This window comes from Quercus lobata, chromosome 5, assembly GCF_001633185.2.
Source record: "Quercus lobata isolate SW786 chromosome 5, ValleyOak3.0 Primary Assembly, whole genome shotgun sequence".
Taxonomy (NCBI): domain Eukaryota; kingdom Viridiplantae; phylum Streptophyta; class Magnoliopsida; order Fagales; family Fagaceae; genus Quercus; species Quercus lobata.
The window spans coordinates 25668713-25679011 of record NC_044908.1 but is presented as its reverse complement, the minus strand read 5'-3'; the positions used below and the strand labels follow the sequence as shown (position 1 = coordinate 25679011).

The 10299-nt window shown below is 32.6% G+C and overlaps 1 protein-coding gene across 2 annotated transcripts; it reads left to right on the top strand.

Annotated features, from left to right (window-relative positions):
• Window positions 1–1237: 1237 nt before the first annotated feature.
• LOC115992691 (cyclin-A2-3-like) lies at window positions 1238–9920 on the top strand. Of its 2 annotated transcripts, none has more exons than XM_031116916.1 (12): window positions 1238–1343; window positions 2820–3172; window positions 3584–3857; window positions 4854–4987; window positions 5326–5418; window positions 6832–6965; window positions 7447–7522; window positions 8606–8682; window positions 8780–8813; window positions 8908–9057; window positions 9149–9283; window positions 9433–9920. In XM_031116916.1, the coding sequence occupies exons 2-12, from the start codon at window positions 2879–2881 to the stop codon at window positions 9484–9486; spliced, it is 1455 nt and encodes a 484-aa protein (XP_030972776.1). In that variant the 5' UTR covers window positions 1238–1343; window positions 2820–2878; the 3' UTR covers window positions 9487–9920. The 2 variants fall into 2 exon arrangements, with proteins under 2 accessions (XP_030972776.1, XP_030972775.1); XM_031116915.1 differs by having other exon boundaries at window positions 9430–9920.
• Window positions 9921–10299: the final 379 nt, after the last annotated feature.

Here is a 10299-nt window from a genome sequence, read left to right as displayed (position 1 = left end):
GGGATTAAACCCAGATCTCTTATTCAACTATCAGAGATTTTATTAGTTGACCTAACTAGAACTCACATAAGAGTTTCCTCCTCTAGTCTTGCTGTTTAATGCTTTTTTTTTTTTTTTTGATAAGATGCTAATTTCTTTTCCTCCTTTACTATACTAGGTACAAAAGATGTGCATCCACCTTATCAAAAATATCTACTTGTCACCTTTTCTCCCATTATATTATGGATGTGGCTCTTTATTCTCTCTCCCACTTCCAAAATGAAGAAAATAATAAAACAAAATTATATGGAAGAAAGAAAAAATGTACTTATTTTAGTGTATTGTATTATAAAATAAAGAATGAAATGTAAGTTGTGTTTTTTTAAAATGATAATGTAAAATAGATAAAATGCACTTTTTTTTTTTAAAGAAGCTAATGAAAATGCCCTAATGTTTATTATAAAATAGAAAAGTAATTTACATTTATTACATTTCACAACTAACATTTGTAAACCATTCTAATTTGAGATAGAAATTATTTCCTTGTAAGGATAAGCTGTCTAAATTCAGCTCAAAAACTATGGATTAGATTAAATTCTTGTAGTGACTGTAATTTATTGCAGTTCTTTTTCAAGTGCATATTAAAAAAAAAAACTATAAAATCAATGGAAATAAAATAAAATAAAATAAAATTCCTGACAGAGACTATTCAATAATACTGGTCTCCGTTACACTGAACAGGGCAACCAATATCCCAAAGCACTTTTAAAACTAACCTAGAATGTTCACTATAAGCGTGGCGTGCTCCTATTCGTCAAATATTTATACATTTGTAGTTCTAGCCGCAGGGGATTCCAACCTTAACCTAATCTGTAACAAATTGAACCTGAACGGCTGAACCTATAACTAAACCTCTTTAATGACCAAACAACCCATCAAATCCCAGATACCAAAACAACAGGACAACGTAATAAGGTCCAAACAATAGGGGGTAAAAAAGTAAACTAACAACGTTAAACGACCACGCGCGATCTTAACGTAGTATAAATCAAATCTCAAAAAAAAAAAAAAAAATTGCAACAGCTCACACTCATCAATGAAGTCATCTTTTACTTTCAATTTTTGCAAAGTCAAATAGTCAACCCCCCATTATTTTAATAATAATAATATTTTTTTTAATATTTATTAAAAATTATTATTATTATTATTTTTTTTGGGTTCTCATAGAATTTAAACTCCAAGACTATCCCGCTCACTTTCACTGCCATTGTTTCTCTCTCTCTCTCTCTCTCTCTCTCTCTCTCACTCTCTTTCTCAGAGTCTCTCTGAGTTTTGTTGGAGGAGCTTTTAGAAGAGAGATTCAGGTCAATTTTCATGCATAAGTTTATAAACAAATGTAGATTTGTATAATGTACTATATGTTTATTTATGTTTTTTCTTTCTTTGTTCGATTTTTTTTTTTTTTTTTGAATTTTGGACATTGGGTGATTTGTAGTTTATTTGGTCAGAAATCGAAAAGGGATTAGCGGGTTTGTTTTAATTTGTCAAATTCTTGAAGTTTTGGGGGGTGTGTTTTTGGTTGGTGAGAAAATGTGGGGAAATAAATGAATTTTTTTAAAAAAGTTTGAAGGTTGGATTGCTTTTTTGAAATATTTGTGGCCAAAGAAGTGCAAAATTTATGAAACCATTTGTTCATGGTTCGATTTTCTTTGGAACATTTCGGAAGCAAAATTTGAAATGAAAGAGAACAAGACGTAAGGATTTACTTTTCTTTTCTTCTAGTCCTCATTTTCTGAGCCCCAGAAAATGGTAAATCTTGAATTATTGGAACCTAGATTTGCAAGAAGAAAGTTGTTTTCTTTGCATTTCCTTGGCTTGCTTTTTTTTTTTTCTTTTGGGTTAAAGAATGCTGAGAATTTGTGGTTAAAGAAAAAGATGCTGAATTAAAAAAAAGAAAAAAAATTTTAAAGTATATTGTCCTGGGTATTGTTTCTTGGATCCAAGGTTATTTCAAAATTTGAGAGTTTTTTCTGTGGCTTTTAATTTTTAATTTTTAAATTTTTTTGAAAATTCAGGGTTCAAATTTATTTTAATTTTGTTTAACCTTTTAAGTCAGGCATTATAATTTATTGCCAACATTGACCTGCTCGTGTCTAAGATTTTCTTGCATTTCTCTTAGAACGTTTTCTCTGTGATTTGCAATTCTGCAGGAATTTTTGAAAAAGATTTTGGTTAAGATTATATGTTTGCATTCTATGTTATCTTTATTGTGTGTGAAAGGCTGTTTGACGCTTTTATTTGTTTATTTACTATGCTCTTAAGATTGTGTCTAAAACCTGCTTGATGGAAACCATCTTGATTTTGTTGGTTTGCTAGTTGATTACTTTGTTTCAATAGAAAAAAAAAATTGGATTATGAAGAAAGAAATTTGGGGGTGTAGTTAAATGTCTTGAAGGCATAATGAAGTAATGAAGGTAATAGTGATACATGGCCTTAGAGAGGCTTTTAGTAGAAATGGATTCATGTGGTTGACTCCAATTATCTAGGATTATGACTACAAGGGAACATGAACTGGGGATTTGCAAAATCCTTTTTCTTTTAAAACTGTTCATAGTGAGTTAGGACTATAAATGGTTTTTCTTTGAAGTTGTATTCACAACATACCAAATATTTTCTTCACTGAATGTTGTTATTGCTAATGGGACATATTTTACATACTAACCTTGGTGTTGCCAAGATTAATAAAAATTCTTGTTTCTCTAGCTGCATTTCTACAGGCTTATTGCCAGAACTGCTTGTTCTTAAATTAACTTTGGATTTGTTTGTTCATTTTGTTGCAGGTGTAGTTTAAATTTAATGCTTTGGGTTTGAGCTTTTCTTTTCTCTGAGGTTTCTAAACATGAGAAAAGAAAATCTGGTTACTGTTAAGGGTGGAGAGCTTACTGCTCCATTAACACGTGCTAGAGCTGCCGCCTTTCGTGTATCTGGACAATTGCCCCCTTTAAAAGCTCCTACACAACAAAATCTGAAGCGGACTCTGCAAGGAAACCCAAAAAAAACTGCCTTGGATGAGAACAACAATGCTCCCAGTAATGCATGTCTTAAGCGTAAGAAGAGGGCTGTACTTCAGGATGTCACCAATTCTTGCTGCAATGGCTCGTATAGGAGCTGCTTGAATGCAGCAAAAATTCAGGTTACTATTCCATCAAATTTATTCATGATCTTGGTTGTCAATTTTCGAAAGAAATAATGACAAGCTTATATATTATTATTATTATTATTATTATTATTATTATTATTATTATTATTTGCGAGTTGAGCCAGAAAATATGATGCCTGTTTTGAATTCTTTTGGTAATTGGTCATGTAATAAGTAAATTATTTTGATAGGTAAAATAACCATTAATGAAAACAAAGAATTGCCCCTATGAAGGATTGAAAATCATGTAATCAGTACAATTTAAATGACAGTCATTTTAACATTCTATTTACTGGAAAATGTATATCAAGTTGAGAGATTTAGCAGGCAGATTAGTATTGTTGCCAAAAGCTCTGATTACTCAAGAATCTGAGTTTCGCTTCCTTTTGTGTTGCTGAATGTCAGGCTAAGAACAGCAAGTCAATTAAAAACGGTCAAGTGAAGGTCTGCAAAGTGGCACCATCAAATGCTGTAGAAGCCCCAAATTTTCAAACTGGTTCAAAAGAAAATGTTCTTCAAGAAGCAGGAAAAAAAAATCCTAGATCAGAAGAAGTTACATGTTCAGTTGACTTGGAAGAAAAGGTACCTCTTTGGTTAACGACCATAGGGAAGCATGGGATTGATGACCATTGTCTTGAAAATCAGAGTTCTTCACAGGCTCAAAGTTCTCCAAAGAAAGGTTTGTTGTCTACTTCAATTTCACACCTCCATGCATGGTAGCTATAACATACATACTATTACTACTTAGAAATGAAGTTCAAGAAGGAATCCATTTCTGGGAGACTCATGTGTGTTGATGTCTTTTTGTTTTGAAGTGTCAAAAAAGCCTGGTAATGAATTATACACCAAAATCATGATACTGAATAAGAACTGAATGTGGGACTGTAATCCAGTAGTAGTTAATAAGTGGAGAGCTCAAAGGGCTAAATTGGCTCTTTAGGTTTGACCTGAGCTGGTTTCATGATTGTAAAATTTGTTTGTGTTCTCCCCATATGCAATGTGGTATTGGCCAATTGTAGCTGCCAAGTACAGAAAACACTTCAAAAATACAGACCAAATATATGGTAAGAACAATTCAAATCCAAACTCTTAAGAGCTTAAACAAGTATAAAAGTACACCATATATATAATAAGAACTGTTCAACAAAGATATATGATTATAGGCTTATAGCTTGTTGTCTGAGGTTCCAATGTCTCAAAGCGAGCATGAAACCTTTGGGGAGAACTTTTCAATTAGCTGAAAATAACATGAAATCACTTTAATCTCCCAGAAGGAGTAGAGTGAACCTTTTACTTAAAGTATTTTGCTTTGCGATGTCTTACCATCATGGAATCTTTGTCATTCACAGGATGGCCAACCCACTTAATTGGAAAACTTTGTTGAGTGCAATAATTTTGAGTTCTGCTAGCACCATATGTTGCTTTCTAAGCTTCTTTTGCCGTAACATGAATGTTTCAAATTATCAGCGAGCCATTTAATGTTTAAGTGGGTTTGGTTCTTCAAGATTATTGATTATATGTTAACTAACATGGTTAATATGGTTTCATATCAAGGGCAAAGGTAACTCATGAATCATGGCTGATTGTTTGCTAAAAGAGATATTTCTGTTTTTTTCTGTCATATATAGATGCATGCAGCAAACAGTGACATTTTTTGTTTAAATGGTTTTACCAGTCAAAGCTGGCCTTTCTGGAGACATGCTTATATCAAACATGCCAGACATTACAGACATTGATGCAGATCATAAGGACCCTCAATTATGCAGTGTCTATGCCCCTGAAATATATAGCAATTTACGTGTTGCTGAGGTTTGTGCTGTAGATAGATACCTTTCTTTTATTTGTATAATACTCAGTTTTCCCTTTTATCGCCCCCACTAATTATATTTCAAACTTTTGGATCAAGATTTTGTTTATTTTGGTTATTCAGAAATTGTCTTCTAAGAAGGGAGAGGATAAAGAAAATATACTACGAAATATATGACATGGTAAACCTAGGATAAAAAAGAGTAACAACCTTAAATCAAAACTAATTAATGCAACTCAGAATGCTGAAAATATATGCATTTCCACTTATCATTATGGTTGCTCAGGTCATTAAAAGTATACATGATGCCTACTAATGTGTTAATCTTTTGTTTCTACAGCTTGTCCGGAGACCATGTCCTAATTTCATGGAAACAGTACAGAGAGATATAACTCAAAGCATGCGGGGGATTCTGGTTGATTGGCTTGTTGAGGTTAGTATCATGTCACTGCCTGACATCATCATAAGTGGTCTAAATTACACATGCTTTTGTTAAGTGCACATCCATAGGTGTGTTTTATGAAGCTATTGATGATGATTTCTGTGTCTCACACTCAAGTGAAGTCCGTCATTGAAGGGATACCTGCCTTTCTGTATTATATACTTGGGCAATCTTCGCAGCCTTAAACTTTTCTTTATGTTTATTTTAATTTTTAACTTTGAATTTATCCCTGTTGACCAGATGCTCGTTAATCCTGTTCAAAAGCTTACAGAAACCATATGCATGTATATTAGGATTGTCCTTTACTGTTTATATATATTTTTAATTAATTGTCACTTAAGTTGTACTGCAATTTGACGTACACGAATGTGCTGATGCAATGAATACTCAAGGGTCATAACATGGTGGAGAAATGAAAGAATGTCCCATCAAAATGTCCTATTACTGATCTATTAAGTGATGATTTTTTATTTTTTATTTTTATTTATTATTTATTTTTTAAATTGAGAAGCATTAATTGAGATGCATAGTTGCATATGTGATGATTCCTATAGATCTTTTTAATTTTTATAAATATTGCCTTAGTATGCCTTACCATGTTTTTTTATTTAAGAAGCTTCAATGCCGATAACATTTTGATGGCTATTTAGAGCACCCTTGGACTTGTTTGATTAGAACCAAATGATTTTATACTGTTTCAACTTTCACGTTAAAATTAAATTTCTCATATTTTTAAATAATTACCTCAGCCAATTATCTTGACCTAATTTTTAGTTATGCTTTTTCTGGGCAACATATCCAAATTACTTTTTCCAAAGCTCCTTCCTCCACTTAGGAAATTATATTAAAAGAGACCTTTCATAATTGAGGTTGAAAGTGTATCATCTATGATTCTGGCTTGACATTAATACTTAATGCAACATATTATGATGCTTATAATATTGTTCATCAACAAAGTATGATGTTTATTTGATCAGTTTGAAATTGTTGCATTTAGCTTCAATATAGAGTAAAATGGAAAAATTTGGTACGCTGAACTCCATATTGTTGTGTTGTGTCAAACATTGTCAAGGTGTATCTATTTCTAATAAAAATTACAGTCGTTTTGTTGCTCCAGCCACTGCTACACAAGTTATGTTGTCATTGTTGGTAATTTATTTTGTAATGTAAATGAACATTAACTGTGCACTATTTGATTGATAAGAATTTCATACAATTCTGCAACAAATTTTCTCAAGTGTTTCCTTCTGTTTGTGTAATTAAATGGATATTAGGCTTCTTGATGGCTATTCAGTGGTGTAATGCTCTGTTATGCATTTTTTTTCAATGTGGTGTGAATGTAAAAAGTAAAAAGTAATAATAAAATAAAATAAACTCTTTCTTATCAATTTAATTTTGTTTCAGGTATCTGAGGAATATAGGTTGGTGCCGGACACGCTTTATCTCACAGTTTATCTCATTGATTGGTTTCTTGCTCAAAATTACATGGAAAGACAAAAACTTCAACTTCTTGGCATCACTTGCATGCTAATTGCCTCGTAAGCTTCCTTATCTGTAGCAGAGTTAACTGCATGATACTCATGGTTGGGTTTTTCATGACTACAATCTTAAACTGTACTAATTTTTTAACTTCTCTTTTCCTAATATTTTTTATTCAAATGAAATAAGATGATATTTTTTTTTGTCAATCTTGTCTAACATGCAATGATATATATAAAGGTTGAATATTTTGTTAAACTTTGTGGTTCTTTAAATTATATAGGATGATTTACAAAATATCCAATGAGGAAAAGTTAAGTTTATAAGCTGAAAGACAATTATAATAACTCTTTAAACAATTTCTTGTTCAGCATCTTTTGCTTTACGGATGACCCACATTCAACAGAATTATATTGTCAAATGTCATTCCTTTTAAGTGATTGTAAACTTGCAAGTTCCATTTAATCAAATTAACTCTTTTTCCCCCCTGCACTTAGTATGTACTGAATGAAGTTCATCTCTTTGTGGTTTATTTTAAAGGAAGTATGAAGAAATATGTGCACCGCGTGTGGAAGAGTTTTGCCTCATCACAGACAACACTTACACGAGAGAGGAGGTATGTCATGGTTCTTTCTCCCAGCCCATGAATGTTTTACTCATAAACTTAAAGAATAAGGAAGTAAACAAATTTTTTCAATCCCGGTTGACCAATTACAATATAATTTATGTATTATCTGGAGTTATCTATATCTTCCATCTATTCAACTTTACCTAAAATCAATTTATTGCCTCAGTATCAGTATGAGCTTAAGAGGTCCCAAACAAATTGATGTTAGTGTGCACTTGGTCTCTTTGCTCTCATGTGGATTATCTTCACCATAAAAAAACATTTGAGATCTCCGAAACATTTTTTTTAAAGAAAATTCCCCATATGATGCTGATATGCTGCAATGGCTTGATAGAATTGTAAACTTTGGAGAAAAGAAGAAAAAATGGACGGGAGAAAAAGGGAAAAGAGATCATGGATTCCATTTCGACTTGAAGTTGAAAAAATTCTCACCAATGAGTTCTAGCTCAAACAGTACCTCCTCTCCCATTAGAAATAATGGGAGGGTAAGGTCACGGGTTCAAAACCCGCTAGGTGCATGCGTAAACGTATTGATATAAAAAACATTATTAAAAAAAAAAACAAAAGAAAAACCTTGTAATCTTCGCAAAATTTTCACCCACCATATGTATTTGGTGCTTTTTTGGTTATAATATAATTCTTATGACACCTTGTTGGAGGTTAGATTTATTTTTTAAATGGTAACATGATTAAAATTGGCTATTAGAGTTATTTTTGTAATACTTAGCTATGTGGATATGCATGAGTTATGGCATGCTTGGGGTCACTAGTTAAATAGGTATATGAAAATTACATTTCATCGAAATATAGGAGGTATGAAAATGATCTGTCAGAGCAGTGTGACTGTAGAACTCCTAAATCACAGTTTTTAATCTGTTTAATTTATGAAGATGTCTAGTGCTTCACTTTTATGGCCAGGTTGTAGGCCCTGTACTTCATAAAGTTTCAAACAATTATACAATATGACTGACAAAGAGATGTTCTTTTAAGTATTAGAATTCAGACTATTGGCACAACCTGCCAAAATCCTTTTTTTTTGGGGGTTTGCTTTCCTGAATAAAGTGATGGCAGGTATTGGAACTGGAGATTCGAGTATTGAAGTATTTTGGCTTTCAACTGGTTGCACCTACTGCAAAAACTTTTCTAAGGTACTTCAGCTTATCTGTCATTTTCATTCATACTGCTTACAGTTTCAGTATGTATTTTCAAGTTCCTAATCTGATTTTACAAATTCGTTATTTCCAGGAGATTTCTTCGAGCAGCACAAGCTTCATACAAGGTAACATGGTTGGCCTTGGTTTGGGAAATGCCAATCCCTTTAGATTTGAACCTTTTTGATTGTCAAATCTAATTTTTACATATGGAAAATGCAGACCCCTAGTGTTGAACTGGAGTACTTGGCCAACTTTTTAGCTGAACTAACCTTAATTGACTATGGCTTCTTGAATTACCTTCCATCTGTCATAGCTGCATCAGCTGTATTTCTCGCCAGATGGACATTAGATCAGTCAAATCACCCATGGGTTTGAATTTTCTCCTTTCTTTATTTGTTTATTTACTTTCCATGTACAGAATTATATACTAGAAATATGACTTCTTCTGTGTATCTGGCAGAATCCAACTCTAGAACACTATACCTCTTACAAGGCATCAGATTTGAAAACCACAGTTCTTGCCTTACAAGATCTACAGTTGAACACCAATGGATGTCCTCTGAGTTCTATACGAATGAAGTATAGGCAACAGAAGGTAACAAATAGAACAATATACACAGAAAAATTCATGCTTGCTTTATTATAGAGCTCCCTTGGACTTGTATTTTTATCTTACCATTGACAATCATGTAGGATTGGTTTTACATAACCTTGAGTTCACTAATGAGATTGTTTTTGTAGCAGTTTAAGTCTGTGGCGGCTTTGTCTTCCCCAAAACTGCTAGAAACACTATTCTGAGGATAAAATGGCTGTTAGATCTTTATTGCAAGGGACTACTAACAGATACGTATACTTTCCAGAAGAAAGTGTAATCTGGATATGTCACTTACTCCACGAGGTTCTACTTGATATCTAATCTTAATCCTTCCTCATCTCTATTCATATTCATTTTGGCTAATTTTTTGAATCTTTGTTGATAGTCTCTGTGACCATGGGTTGGGTTCTCTCGAACCTGTTTTTGTAAGGTTGAATCTAAGAACTAGGGATGTCTGGTTTTTATGTCTAAAGTGTATTACAGTTAATATAGCCACTTTTCTTTAGCTTAAACCAGTACATCATCAGACTGTAACAGAGAATTAATTTGCTAAGTTGTAAAGTTTGCAAGACAAGAACTAGCTGAATGTAACTATCACAGCCAAAGCTTCAATTCAATCAACCATTTCTCTTTGTAATTGTGCTCACTTTACTTGTGGCCTTTGTTCTCATTTGATTTTTTCGCATTACTTTAACTTGTTTGACTTGTAAATTCGGTTATGTTTTTTGCCTCTCCACAAATTTCTTTATTGTGTTAGTGTTTTTGCTTTCAAAAATTCCTTTTTGGGTGTGTTTCAAAAATGCCTTTATTGTGTTAGTCTTGCATTATTTGTTATTGGCCAAAAAAAAAAAAAACTCAAAATAATCCTACACAGTAATAATCTCCCCATAGTTTGAACAGTCATGGGTTTGTCATATTTGGATCGTGTAGGAGAGAGAGAGAGAGAGAGAGAGAGAGAGAGAGAATACTAATACCATGATTAACAGAACAAGATAACATTGTAGGATTATATCTCC

Coding starts and splice junctions, on each gene's coding strand:
- LOC115992691 (XM_031116915.1), top strand. CDS start 2,879: ATGAGAAAAGAAAATCTGGTTACTGTTAAGGGTGGAGAGCTTACTGCT. Junction 5,419..6,831: donor TGGTTGATTGGCTTGTTGAG/GTTAGTATCATG, acceptor ATTTTGTTTCAG/GTATCTGAGGAATATAGGTT. Junction 8,814..8,907: donor CAGCACAAGCTTCATACAAG/GTAACATGGTTG, acceptor TGGAAAATGCAG/ACCCCTAGTGTTGAACTGGA.